This window comes from Phalangium opilio, unplaced genomic scaffold (assembly GCF_054372755.1).
Source record: "Phalangium opilio isolate 3A_F unplaced genomic scaffold, DU_Popi_V2 ptg000042l_1, whole genome shotgun sequence".
Classification (NCBI taxonomy): Eukaryota; Metazoa; Arthropoda; class Arachnida; order Opiliones; family Phalangiidae; genus Phalangium; species Phalangium opilio.
The window spans coordinates 8,718,417-8,733,934 of NW_028324166.1; the positions used below are offsets into that span (position 1 = coordinate 8,718,417).

General features: G+C 36.1%; 1 protein-coding gene across 5 annotated transcripts in view; it reads right to left on the bottom strand.

Annotated features, from left to right (window-relative positions):
* Window positions 1–2,087: 2,087 nt before the first annotated feature.
* Window positions 2,088–15,518, bottom strand: part of LOC149679001 (uncharacterized) — a 31,006-nt gene continuing 17,575 nt past the window's right edge. For 4 of the 5 annotated variants that reach the window (XM_089836830.1, XM_089836831.1, XM_089836827.1 and 1 more), the window contains 3 exons: window positions 8,968–9,182; window positions 8,610–8,893; window positions 2,088–2,310 (listed from right to left, as the gene is read on the bottom strand). In XM_089836830.1, coding sequence (XP_089692956.1) covers window positions 2,088–2,310; window positions 8,610–8,893; window positions 8,968–9,182 — 722 coding nt within the window. Of the gene's footprint in view, window positions 2,311–8,369; window positions 8,550–8,609; window positions 8,894–8,967; window positions 9,183–15,518 lie in introns of those variants that run through there. The other variant, XM_089836832.1, reaches the window with a different exon arrangement.

Genomic DNA, 15,518 nt, shown 5'->3' on the forward strand with positions numbered 1-15,518 from the left:
CTGAATTGTTTAGTCGGTTCTTGGAATTGTGTCTGCTAGATCTAGGCAGGAGAGCAAATGTGAGATCAATAAATACCCACAAACGAGATCAGAAATGAAAAGAAATAAAGGTATTATCACGATTTAGTACGATAAAACCAGGAATACATAGATTTCTTCTTCTTGGGATCTTTAAGAGGCCATAGACCCCATACTAATTACTGATTGAATGTAAGGGGAAGGGCTTAAACATTTGTCTAACAGCCCGCGCTGCGTTTCATTGGCTGTTCACATGTATAAGAACAAAAACAAATTAAGAAAACCACAGGAACAAAATGACACCTAATCAATCAAACAACAAAATAAATCCTCTCGCAACAACGCTAAATAACTCATACGCTTATACAAAAAACTTCTGTTGTCAATGTATATCTAGCCATTAAAAACAAAAATAATAGTAAAAAAGTAGCTCAAACAAATAAGTTAGATATTTACTTAAGGCGAACCCCAACTTTAATTCCAAAAATTAAAACTTCAAAAATATCTACAACCCTACGTTCAGCGCACGCAAAGAAAATTTGTTTACATTAGGGTTTGGCGCTCATAGGTCGAGGGAATCGCGGCGCAGGTCGTTAGCTATGTCAATATCACGTGGTTTGAAAGTTCAAATACATGATGCATGACGTCAGGGGTGACGATTTCCACACCTCCTCCCCTTTAAGTCAAGTAGAAAGACCCAGAAAATGACCAGTTAAAGATTCCAACTTTCCAAGTAGAAAAATCTATGTATTCCTGGTAGTATTTATATAAATCCATGATGAAACCTTTCTCTTGAATATATGGAATCGGTTATTTAATACAATTCTCATCAGCCTACATGACAGTTAATTGAAGAATAACTTTCTGTTTTTGTTCAAGAAAAGAAAAGTCGGCTGACTGTGGGGCGGCTAGGACATTTTGACTCGGCACAGGACTCCACATGACCATGAGTAGACACATACCAGTCGTTGGAAAGTCGGGTAGACTGCAAACCGACAAGTCGACCGGACTTCGTTGTGCTGCTAGTCATGAACCTAAAACATCGTGAAGGAAACTTGAAAATGCAAAGACTAATTTAGCAAAGCTTTATTTAAATGCACTATTTCAAATGTTCCATCGAAATGTTAGAAAACCTTAAAATGTAAAACAGTATATTTAAATAACACTCCATTGCAAAAGCACTTGATTTAATAGCAGAAGCCAGTGGTTTACAGAAAGAAATCTAGATCAGGTACGGCTGAACATGATCAATGTCCATGAATTACCCTTCGAATAATACTTTCTACTATTCTACTTTCTACTTAACTAATATTATCCTCATATTTCCCTTATTTTCTGATTCATTTTCATGTTGATACTAGTTGATTTTCAGAGATTATCTACGTGAAGCACATCTACACTTCGAGCACTTTGATAACCTTTAGGTAGGAAGTTTCAAGTGCGGCTTGCGCCGGTGTTTTTGTCGTTTTTCCAGGCATCCAGTTCCGCGAATGACAACGCTATCACTGATTCGACGGAAGGAGGGGCTTGGAATTGACCTTCAATATGTCTTTCTTCGTTTTACCCAATGCCAAGGCTTAGTGCTAAGGAGCTACTTTATACATGATATATTATTAAATTGTGGTTATCAAAATATTTTACGCGACATTTGAATTTTTTTTAAATAGGTGTTTTATATAACTGTTTACCGTTAGTTTCTATTACATATTTATTTATTTCAAATAGTATTATCAGTGTCGCTAGCAGAGCATTATTAAACACCAATTAATGTAGCGGAGTTTAGTGCTTTATCAATTTGTGATGTCGTTTTAAGTGGCGATCTTCTCGGCTTGAGATTTCTTTAAGAAACATGTTGAGTATGTACATGGTTTACAATAATGTAACGAATAAAGCTTAAAACCTTTCCTTTCATTGTTATCCTAAATTCAAAGCCAAACAACGACAAAATTATAATGACGTAATGAAGTTGCTGAGTTTCATTCAAAACTGAAACGGTGCCACTATTATTGTACGAGTACAGTTCGTATACAATCCCTAGAAATAACGCCACGGTTTTCATGTATTTTGCATTAAAAACGATGTAAAATTTTCCAAATCCATTCCACAAGAAATCCAAAAACTGAGAATAATATTCCATAAAAGTACACATTGAAAATTGGAGACAGAAATCGCAGGCTCAATCCTTTAGCGTCTTGTACATATTCTTTTTCCGTGTGAAGAACTTTTCGAAAAGCGAAGGAAATCGCTCTCTTTCTGATGTCCATTTGTCGAGTTTCCATTATTCGAGCAAAGCTGTTAACAAGAATAATGCTTATTACAAACCAACGAATATTTTAATATTCAAATTATCTGCATACAAAAATCTGACTTTACCTAATAATATACGCAACATTAAAAGAGGAAAAAAGAATTCCTTAGAAAAATATACGAAAACGTTTAATTATTAATAAGAAAATAGAGATGATTTTAGCAGTCAACAGATTGATGGTTTAGTTAGTTAGCTATGTTATCAACTATCATTTCTGGATTATCGCTAAATTGAAAGCATTTTTAAATAAAAAGAATTAGGCTTGTACTTTAAAAGTGTATAATCTCTTTACTCTTATTAATCAAAACGCGTCTTGGATTTAACCAAGACCTAAAAACTATCGATAAGAAGAAGGTTAATCACTTGAATGATGTTATTGAAACTTTTTTTTAATTAAAACTTACATGCTTAAGAAAGTAATGTTCCATCACCCTATTCCATTGAATAAACTTATTTTACTGGTAGTAAATTTTTTCCCTCTCAATAATTTAAAAAGTTTACTTATCTCGGGTTTTCGAGCATAATTCCATTCCCCGAAAACATTTTATAGTTACATGAATAAGTTTTTGAAAGAGTACGTGTATGACATTTCGTCGTATCAGGTTGCTAACATATCCCTGTTCATGTTCTGAACGGTCCATAATGAGACCTATTCTGTGCAAATTTGATCAATATCAGCAAATTTAATAGGAACGTTTAATTTTCAGTGTTAATTAAAATTAATAATGTAATAGACCATTTATTTGATTTAACTATAAGGGAAATACACGGGGGTAAAACTTTATATCTCGCTGTTTTATTTCTGAACTTGAGACACTGAGAGTTTTAAACTGTCAGCTGGACTTAGCGGAGGCAGTCTAAAAAATCTTGCAATATCGCCCGCGTTCACCGAATCGCGTGATCTAGGTGGCCGTGACTGGACTATGCCACTCAGTCTGTAAAATTTCATAGAGAAAGATAATGCATTAACGGTTTTTAAAAGGAATTTATTCATTAACATTTTCGGACGTCACGCATACTAAGCCCCTCCCATCTCTGAACATGTAGTTAAACTAGGCAATGGACATAATATATATATATATATATATATATATATATATATATATATATATATATATATTATTCGTGTTAATGAATAAATTCATGGTTATGTTTGTCGCTGCGAAGCTAACTATAGTGAACTGTAGTATACCTAGAAGCACCATAAAATGCTGGTAGCGCTCTCTATGCAGAAACCTATTATTTCAATGTCGCTAGTTAAAAAGTATGGCAATATCCACTGTAAAACGAGCATGGAAGCAGCCTATTTTAGTTAAAAAAACTGCTTTGTTTCAGTTTGTTCTCACGTGTTATAAGGTATTTTACCTTGTAACATCATTTATAAGTTTTATATTTGGTAGAATAGTTTTGAAGTTATTGAAATTTGGTAGAATAGTTTTGAAGTAATAGAAATTTGGAAGAATAGAAGTTGAATTTTTCGAATTAGTAGGTAATTTTCCTATTCCGAGTCGAGGGATGGCTCTCAAAAACACTACTATATGGTGAGGAATTCGTTGAAAAGTTCTATTCACACAGCCTTAACGAACAGCCGAACGCACGATCAGGTGACGAGGCCAGCAATAGAAAAATGTTATTTGTACCAAGGAGTATGTATCCTCCTTTATCGTAAATTCGTAATGGGTTAACGTTTTAACTGGTTTTGGCAGAAACTAACAGTCGCCGCCCTATCGTTTTGCGTAGTTTCAGGGCGATTTTTTAACACGAAATCTTTCAAAAACTAAGTATTGTAATTATAAAATGTTTTCGGGCAATGGAATTGTAATTTTTTTTGAAGTAATGGCTGTTCAATAATTACTTTCAAATCATTAAAACAATAAATTGCATTAAGAATATTTTGGTTCTTTTAAATTCACATTTGGTTTGATAATTGCTACGTTTATTTATAGCATGCAATTTGGGCTTAAAATTCCCTGGCTGTTATTTAAATATGGTATTCATTATAATTTTTCGTCAAGTAAAAAAAATTTGTTTTTCTCGTTTAAAACTAATAGTTGCATATTTTAAAGTGTTTTATTCGTAACTTTGCAAGGAAAATGGTTTATGACACCAGGAAGGTTTTTCAAAATAATTAGTGACTAGCTGTTACCCGCGGCGTCGCTCGCGTATAATAAGAACTTCCATCAAAATGATACAAAGAATGGGCAGATTTTACTGACGACCAATTTTTTTGTAGCACCCTAGGAGCCAAGGCACTCGGCGTTGCCCGTCAGCCCGTCTGAACATTTTTTTACTACTTTTCATGCGGACATTATTCCATAAAGAAGGGTTTTTAAATTTCTGGCCGCCATTTTAAAAGATGGCAACAAATCGAGCCCAAAAGAGCATTCAGCCCGTCTATAGGTTAAAGGAAAGCAGTGTACTAAATATTTGCGAAATCGGTTGAAACGCGCGGACGTTGCTGCATAGAAAAGATTTTTATACATTTCTGGGCGCCATTTTTACCTCTCCGAGTGACGTATGTCACGGAGAGGTATTACACCGGACGTGCGTGTGTGTGTGTCTGTGTGTGTGTCTGTCACGCCCCACGTGACCGCGTTCGCAGTTTGCGTATCGGAGCAAACGTGTTCCCAATTTCCGGACTGCATTGACAGTTCACGGAAATTTGGGTTTGTCTCCTCTGGCTATTCTACTTGAGTTCCAACACCACCAGCTTTGGTTTTCGTCCACTCCACATGGACACTAGTCTGTACTTCTAGCTTCCAAGCACAACCATCTTCTGTTCTTCGTCAATTTCACCTTGACACCAGCTTCTATGCACCACCATCTTCTGTTCTTCGTCAATTCCACATTGACACCAGCTTCTATGCACCACCATCTTCAGGTCTTTTGTCCATTCCACATGGACGCCAGTCAGTACATTCTGGCTTCTTTTCCTCCGTCATCGTTTGGTTTCAAGATATACGCGGCGATCGGCTAGGGTTACGAGAAACGTCTAGCCTCCCAATGGCAGGGCTTCCACCATCGGTTCACGCGAATGCGTTTTTATTTAGTTTTAAGATATACGCGGCGAGCGGCTAGGGTTACGAGAAACGTCTAGCCTCCCAATGGCAGGGCTTCCACCATCGGTTCACGCGAATGCGTTTTTATCTATTATTATAATGGAAACAATTGGTATATATACCCCAAAATTTGAAAAAAGCAGGCAAGAGGGGTACCCTTCACTTTAAACGTCAATATTAGCAAAGTTTCGAAAGATAATAGGAACAACTTTATTTTAAACGATGTAACTATTTTTAAAGTTATTTACTGGCGATTAAAATAATTAAAAATAATTTTATTTATTTAAATATTAAAGATAAACCTCTCAAGTACTGAAGTCGATAAATCATTGCCTCCTATATCTATCAAGGCCCGTGCATTGCGTTATATTTCCTACATATCCTCCTATATCTATTTAGGCCCGTGAATTGCGTTATATTTCCTACATTGCCTTCTGTATCCATAATAATTTATTTTCTTAGTTATATGAAATGAAAATATGGATAATATTTTCGGCAATTCGATTTGAATGGCTCTTTCTGATGTATCATTCTCTCAGCACTGTTCATAATGGACAGGAACGTAGAGATTCGAGACACTAGGAATTACAATAGTGTTTCAAATCCTCTGTATTGAGGGCTTAAAGGCTTGGAGTGAGTCGAAAGATAGATACACATCCTATTTTTTAGTTGTACCATGCGTACCACAATGTTGCCAGGCGTTTATTGAAGGATGCTTGGGTACTTGGTACAGACTGTTACGTCTACCAAGTTTCCTAGCATCCAAGAATAAATAGGATTCATAGAAGCCAGTGTTATGGGCATGTCATGGGTCAAGTCGTTAAATATATCGACGCAGTTAAATAGCTGATGGCATTATTTTATCCACTTTCTCATTGCCTTTCGAGTGGAAGTTCAACTTTGGCACGGACGACAGATGGCGCTCTTAACCTTCTACCCCCAAAAATCGTTGTTGTCTGCTCGTTTTCCCCTTCCGCGTTTTTTCGTTATAAACTTATGATTTAACGAACTGTTAAGATAAAATTTCATATTTCCTAAGACAGATAAGCTTCTACTCCTTTCATATTACTCCCAGTTAGATTTAATGCTTAAAAAATATATTTTCAATAAAAACACCGCTTCCACTAGTGGATTTATACTCCTTGTTAGATTAGTGTAGGTGTAGAGAGTAATCATTACAAACGCTAAAAAATATATTTTCAAAAATGAAGAACATAGAACATTTATTCTATATCAAAAAATATTTTGGTGGTAAGATTGCTTTAGAAAAATCCAAACGGCTAGATATTGGTAAAAAAAGACATGTGTAAGCTATTTGTAGATGAGATAATTGTTTTACATGTTTTAAATGAGACTAAAACTTCCACTATTGTGTCTAAAAAAGTGTTGGCAATGTATATTTTTTAAATATGACGGAATTGCGGTTGATATGATAGCGCCCAATTTGCGAAAAAAACCTTTTTTTAAACAGTTGAATCATTCTTTGATAGAATTTCGAAGGAAGAAGTTAAGTGTTAGATTTGCTCGATTAATTTTGTTCGGCAAATAATATAATTAAGCCTTACGTATTACTGAAGGAGATTGATTTTGCCAACCTTTGTGAGTATTTAACTGTTTAATAATTATTTTGGTTAAGTGGGAGCCTAGCTTATGTGTGATTGGGTTGTGGCTTCCATGATTTGGGCACATTTGCTTTTTGTGTGGCGAGGTATGATTCAGCTTTGATATGGACAAATGTTACAAATCATACTGGTAGACTAAGAATGCGGTTGAGCTATAGCGAGAGAGTAGAGTTTCCACAGCAATTGAGAGATATTGAAAAGGCTTGAACAATAGACTATTTTAAAATTCAATTCCTGCACTTGCAAAGAATTAAAAAAAGCGATAGATGCATTTATTTAGGTTGTTTAAGGGGTAGTGATAGTCATCTCCACTCGGAGAGGTAATATTTTGGCTTTCCCAACTTGTTTAAGATGGCGGCGGATTGGAAAAACCTTTCTTACTACGCGTTTACTACTTATGAGTAACGTTCCTGCAAAGTTTCAGCCTTCTAGGGCAAGCGGTTTGGGCTGGGCGTTTATTATCAGTCAGTCTGTCAGTCAGTCAGTCAATCAGTCAGTCAGGACTTTGATTTATATAGACATAGATTGCGCCCGGGCTGGTAAAAAATATACCTTAACAGGGGAAAGCTAAGAGTAACTAAAATTAATTTTAACTGAATCGAAAATGTAAATTTCACTATGAATACAAGAGAGGGATTAAAAAAATGTTCAAAGACAGTCATACGTGAAGGTTGGACTTAAAAGTGTGATAGAGTTCAACATTAACATTTGAATGCCCATAATTATTTTGTTAATCTCTCAAGTGAACAATTCAGTGATGAAAAAATATTTATACACATTTAATCCTTGGACTGTCAAATTGAGAATATATAATTGCCAGAAAAATAGTAAGCATGGGTTTTAATATTCAATTTTTTTAGGTATAAAAAAGGGAAGGGGGAGTTCGTTAAATTACTTCTAATATGCTTAAAAAAAAGGTTACATCCAATCAAAAAACCACCCTTATACATTACTTCGCAACAAAAATATTTAATAAACCATGTACATGTACCTTGTTCTTAACAGTGTTGATAAATATACTCATTTGAGTGTTTATTTCCAATTACACCTTTAAAATCAAACCAAAATAACAGACAACCACAGACAGCTACTTATATGTCAACAAACTAGCTTGTTTTTCGGGAGAGACGTTGAAATAATTCCAAGCAGTGAAAGAGGAAAGAAGGGGTTGCTAGGGGTCGAAAATGAGGGTTGGGAGGGAGTTGCAGTTGCAGTCATAGAAAATACATTGTCTAAGTACTGCAGCTCTCATCGGCTACCCCAAAAAATTAGAGTACTTGAAGGTACCGTAAGTCATGTTACGTAAACTTATCCCATTTAGTTCAACGAACTGAAAAACGGTTGACTTGAGGGTAGATTTACAGCAGGCGGCTCTGTGTGCAAGCTATGGTTGTATGCTACGATGTCGCTCAGCAGTGTCGATAATGTTACATCTCGAGACAACACTTCGTTTTTCTGCTTGGGACTAGTCCAGACGATCGTTGTTTTCAACGTTATACTACTAGTATAAGCATTTGAGGGTTGGCAGACATACGGTCTTTTCTACTTAAGTAGATACGTATCCAAATTCTACTTTACATGAAAGATTGATCTTGAACTTACATATATTTTAGATTATTACGGATCTTCCCATGCAGTTTATTGTTCATTATCACATGCGTACTAGGTAATTTGTAATCGATGTCTCCTTCGTGCAACAACTTTTTTTGTTTAGCCAAAATTGGACCACAATTCAGGAGAAAGTTGTCAATGTAGTGCCTTGGATAAAATAAAACGAACTTTCCTTTCAAAGCTTTCGTGAAATGCTGTGTTGTCATTCTGTCAAGGTAATGTCCGTTTAAAGCCATTCTCTTTCGAAGTTTCATGTATGTTGAATCTTCTGATTCCTGAAATAAATGAAGAAAAAAATGTGCGTAAGAAGTTTCTCTTACATTTGTATCGTTACTCTTAATAACCGCACCTTCACTGTATTCATGAACGAACCGTATAAAATATACGGCTCAATATCGGGTTTAGTTAACAAATCTTCAATACTTTCCACATAATTTGAACGTGAAATGACCATTTCTAACATCATGGAACTATAATAGAACTCAGCTAGGAAAAATGACGCCAGAGTCCACGATCCAGTCAAAATCCGCATTGGAATTCTGCGTCCCAAAGCCGATAAATCCGCTAAAATCATTTAATTGAAGTCAGTTATTTAGAAAATCCCGCCAGATCTAAAAAGCTTGAGACTTGGTCAGAACTAAATGGTTTACCTTTTAATGAACGAAAGAAAAAACAATAAAAAAAAAGTGAATCTGACCCCAATCTCCGTCCCCGTACTTTCTTTCAGGCCATAACATTCAACGAGTCAATGAGTGTTGTGACCTTGAAATTCAAGTCTCACGCGACCTTACATTTCATTCTTACTTCAAAAAACATGCGGTCGTGCAAATAGCCTACTGGCAACAATCAAAGCTAACTTTCCTAAACTTTCTAGCACCCTCCTCTCTCGGCTCTTTGCATGTTATGTCCGTCCCCTTCTAGAATTTGGTAGTCGGTTTTGGAATCCTTGTTGAAAATAAGTGTATAAGGTTTAAATTTATGTGCATTTTATATGAATGTTTTTTAATAATTCACGCGCGCGCAAAATATTCATGTTTTGTATTCATTTGTGTTTTATATTTTTTTTGTAAACTTTGGATTAATAATGTTCCTTGTAAAAACAGTATAGATAGCTTTAGTCGGATATTTTGTGTAAGAAAGATAAGTTTAACTGCTTTAAATGGAATCTTTGACCAAAGAAAAACAAAGTAATAAAACTAGTTAGCTTGGATAGGACAGTTCAAAGATTCAGGGTATTATATGACATGCATGTGCACTAGAAAAAGTTAAAGTTAAGATAAACACAAGTTGGAAAAACCAAAATATTACCTCTCTGAATCAAGAGGAGGACTACTACTAAAAACTTTACCTAGATATGGAATTATTTCTCTTCTTTGAAGTAAAAATTTACAAACTATTAAAGCAGTATTCCAAGCATAGCAAATATACAGGAAAGCAGACGACATTTTACATCCAATAAGGACATGTCTTGGACACATGGAAATCAGTCAATGGGGGGAAAAACAGGAAATGAAATGTATAAAAAGGCCCAATTTTCTACGCTTCAACTGTTTACCCTATATTCCCATAGCTACATTCACAACTGGTTTGCAGTGTAAACACTATCGTCTTGTTTCACCTCAACGATATTCTAAGTTTGAAAACATGAGTGTTAACGTTAAATATCACCAAAGCTGATTTGTGGTTAGATGCACTGAAAGTCAATGCGTACCATAAAAAGAATGTAAACTCAGTAGCTACAACCCGATTAGCCCTTTCACTGATCTAATTGCCACCATGATCTTTTTACCTCTCCGTATGACGTAGTCCAGGAGAGTTTCTGTAACGGCCGTATCTGTCTGTCTGTCTGTGTGTGTGTCTGTGTGTCTGTCTGTGTGTCTGTCCGTCCGTTGTTACACCCACGTGACCGCGTTCGCAGTTTGCGAATCGGAGCAAACGTGTTCGCCATTTCCGAACTGCTTTCACAGTCACGGAAATGGCTCCTCTACTTGAGTTCTCACACCACCATCTTCCGGTCTTTGTCCATCCCACACGAACACCAGTCTGTACTTACTGGCTTCTAATCACCCCACCATCTTCTGGTCTTCGTCCATTCCACTTGGACACCAGTCTGTACATACTGGCTTCTAATCACCACCATCTTCTGCTGGTCTTTGTCCATCCCACTTGGACACCAGACTGTACATACTGGCTCCTCAACACCACCATCCACTGGTCTTCCGTCTACTCCACATAGACACCAATCTGTATCATTGGCTTCTAACACCACCATCCACTGGTCTTCCGTCTATTCCACATAGACACCAATCTATATCATTGGCTTCTACTCCATTATCATCGTTTGGTTTTAGGATTTACGCGGCGATCAGCTAGGGTTACGAGAAACGTCTAGCCTCCCAAGGTGGGATCGCCACCAAAGGTTTTCGCAATTGCGCTTTTTCCTTACTATTATAATGGAAACGAATCGTATATATACCCCAAAATTTGAAGAAAGCGGGAAGAGGGGTACCCTTCACTTTAAACGTCAATATTAGCAAAGTTTGAGATGATAATAGGTATAACTTTATTTTAAACGATTTAACTATTATAAATGTTAATTATTGAAGATTAAAATAATTAAAAATAATTATATTTATTTAATTATTAAAGATAAACCTCTCGTGCAAAGAGAGAGATTATCATTGCCTCCTATATCTACCAAGGCCCGTGCATGCGATATATTTCCTTCATTGCCTCCTATATCTTTCAAGGCCCGTGCATTGTGATATATTTCATTCATTGCCTCCTATATCTATCAAGGCGCGTGCATTGTGATATATTTCATTCATTGCCTCCTTTATCTATCAAGGCCCGTGCATTGCGATATATTTTTCAAAACAACAACAAAAATGGGAAGCTCCTCTCAGAAACATAATAATTTCTTTTCTCTGTATATGAAATGAAAATATGGATAATATTGTGCTCCTTCTTCAACGGTATGAATCCTTGCCTGTCTATTAATATTTTACGTAGGAGTAATACGTTTTTAGCGAAGTCTAGAGAGGATAAACATAAGCGAAATTGTTTCGAAAAAAAAATACTGCTTCCACTAATGGGTTTATACTCCTTGTTACTGTTGTATAGAGTAATCATGATAAAAGCTTAAAAAATACGAGAGGACAGACCTTTTTTATCCTCTTGTTTTATTCTTAATAAGAATATAAAACATTTATTTTTTGATACTAAGATTGCTTTAAAAAAATCCAAACGGTTAGGCATTGGTAAAAAAGACAAATGATATTTTTCAAATCTAATGAGATAACGCCCACCTAGTTGAAAATTGGCCTTTTTTATCCGCGGGAGCCATTCTTAATGAGAATTTCGATGCTAGTAGGTTGTCAAACTACCGGTATATTATTGTTGTTGGAAATTGGATATTAAGTCAAATTAAGTGGTTGTAAAGAGCCAGCAGGTTTTTGCCACTTCTTTTTGTGAGTATTTGATTTTTGTATGTAAAATGGAGGAAGATAATGTTGAGAGTAAGGATGAAATGCGGAAGCGCAAAGCGCGGGAAAGGATGAGGGCAAAAAGGTCGACGTTTTCATTGGATACTTAAGTTTATATAATCTTCTCGACACGGAGAGGTAATATTTTGGTTTTCCCAACTTGTCTTTTTATATAAAATCTAAACCTGATTATTTAAACGTGTATTTAACTTTCGGATCAATCTGAATCGTTAATGCCTCTTCATTACAGACACGAAAATCAAAACCTATAGTTTTCTTGACCTATAGCTTAAGTAATATATAATCAGCCATTTCAAAAATAATATTAAACAAGGCGACCCAAGGGCTCGTAATAGTAGCCACATCGTACGAGTGAATAGCCCCTCTATACCTACCCTAATGAATGGATAACCCCTCTATACCTTACCTAACCTACAGTGATTGTTCAATCCTTTACTCCTCAATTCGAACTAGGAATCGATAAAAATGTACTGCGCACACACGACAATTTAAACGAACGTCAACAACAACAAAAAATTATTAATTATAATAAGAAATTACTAAATAATTGTTAAAAGAAGTTAAAAAAATATTCCGCAATATCTTAGCACCAAAAAAATAAACGTCTCTTCGTTTTGAAGCTTTTACAAGAATGAAAGGAAAGGAATGCTGCCCCAAGCTAGTACCTTCTTTTAAAACTCTTCTCGATTTATGGAGAAACGACGTAACTTCTAGTAATAAACACCACCTTTCCAAATATAACGTCGGTATATAGTTCCTTTTGCTTTTTAAAAATCCCCCTCGATTTCTTTGAATTTTGAAATCGGGGGGTGAGATGAAAAGCGTGAAACCCTTATTGTTGACGGGTGACAGGAATTTTAAAGGGAGTATTAAACCTTCCATTTAAATTAAGCCAATACTAAATTCCTCTCTCTCTCTCTCTCTCTCTCTCTAGCTTTAAATATATGGAGCAAACGTAAACCACATTTCACAAAGCTTAACCTTACCTGTACAATTAAATGTATGCTTGCACTTACTATTATAATCCCCATCCTTTTAAAATACACGAACGAAAAATATCACCTCACCACAATTCTCTCACATTCACTCTCCCTTCAATGTCGAACGAAACGTTTTATACTGCCAAAGCAATAAAATAACCATTTCTTCGGTTAGCTCTGACTAACTATTTCTTTGGGTAACTCTGACCACATTCCAAATCGCGAAAAACCACTACGACCACCACACCCACACCCACAGGCTCGCGGGACAAACTAATAGCCTCATCGTATATATAAGATGTGGCTAAAAATGCCCTAGGAATATCAAAATGAAACAGAGCTTTAAAGCTACAAAACTACTAAAGGCATAGTAATTACGAAAAATATTTCCACATATTCACTTTATATTATGGAAAAGGGGAATATTTAGATTTTGTAGGACAAGGCAAACTGCTAACGCAGCGCACTAGTGTAACAACCGACGGGGACACAGAGACAAACACATAGACTACTTTTTAACGCTTTCCGTATTAATTTTAATTTGAGAAACAAGATTATCTTAAATACTAAAACAAGTTGGGAAAACCAAAATATTACCTCTCCGTGTCGAGAAGATTATATAACCTTAAGTATCCAATGAAAACGTCGACCTTTTTGCCCTCATCCTTTCCCGCGCTATGCGCTTCCGCATTTCATCCTTACTCTCAACATTATCTTCCTCCATTTTACATACAAAAATCAAATACTCACAAAAAGAAGTGGCAAAAACCTGCTGGCTCTTTACAACCACCTAATTTGACTTAATATCCAATTTCCAACAACAATAATATACCGGTAGTTTAATTGACAACCTACTAGCATCGAAATTCTCATTAAGAATGGCTCCCGCGGATAAAAAAGGCCAATTTTCAACTAGGTGGGCGTTATCTCATTAGATTTGAAAAATATCATTTGTCTTTTTACCAATGCCTAACCGTTTGGATTTTTTTAAAGCAATCTTAGCATCAAAAAATAAATGTTTTATATTCTTATTAAGAATAAAACAAGAGGATAAAAAAGGTCTGTCCTCTCGTATTTTTTAAGCTTTTATCATGATTACTCTATACAACCGTAACAAGGAGTATAAATCCATTAGTGGAAGCAGTATTTTTTTTCGAAACATTTTCGCTTATGTTTATCCTCTCTAGACTTCGCTAAAAACGTATTACTCCTACGTAAAATATTAATAGACAGGCAAGGATTCATACCGTTAAAGAAGGAGCGCAATATTATCCATATTTTCATTTCATATACAGAGAAAAGAAATTATTATGTTTCTGAGAGGAGCATCCCATTTTTGTTGTTGTTTTGAAAAATATATCGCAATGCACGGGCCTTGATAGATAAAGGAGGCAATGAATGAAATATATCACAATGCACGCGCCTTGCTAGATATAGGAGGCAATGAATGAAATATATCACAATGCACGGGCCTTGAAAGATATAGGAGGCAATGAAGGAAATATATCGCGTGCACGGGCCTTGGTAGATATAGGAGGCAATGATAATCTCTCTCTTTGCACGAGAGGTTTATCTTTAATAATTAAATAAATATAATTATTTTTAATTATTTTAATCTTCAATAATTAACATTAATAATAGTTAAATCGTTTAAAATAAAGTTATACCTATTATCATCTCAAACTTTGCTAATATTGACGTTTAAAGTGAAGGGTACCCCTCTTCCCGCTTTCTTCAAATTTTGGGGTATATATACGATTCGTTTCCGTTATAATAGTAAGGAAAAAGCGCAATTGCGAAAACCTTTGGTGGCGATCCCACCTTAGGGAGGCTAGACGTTTCTCTTAACCCTAGCTGATCGCCGCGTATATCCTAAAACCAAACGATGATAATGGAGTAGAAGCCAATGATATAGATTGGTGTCTATGTGGAATAGACGGAAGACCAGTGGATGGTGGTGTTAGAAGCCAATGATACAGATTGGTGTCTATGTGGAGTAGACGGAAGACCAGTGGATGGTGGTGTTGAGGAGCCAGTATGTACAGTCTGGTGTCCAAGTGGGATGGACAAAGACCAGCAGAAGATGGTGGTGATTAGAAGCCAGTATGTACAGACTGGTGTCCAAGTGGAATGGACGAAGACCAGTAGATGGTGGGGTGATTAGAAGCCAGTAAGTACAGACTGGTGTTCGTGTGGGATGGACAAAGACCAGAAGATGGTGGTGTGAGAACTCAAGTAGAGGAGCCATTTCCGTGACTGTGAAAGCAGTTCGGAAATGGCGAACACGTTTGCTCCGATACGCAAACTGCGAACGCGGTCACGTGGGTGTAACAACGGACAGACAGACACACAGACAGATACGGCCGTTACAGAACCTCTCCTGGACTACGTCACACGGAGAGGTAAGGACTACG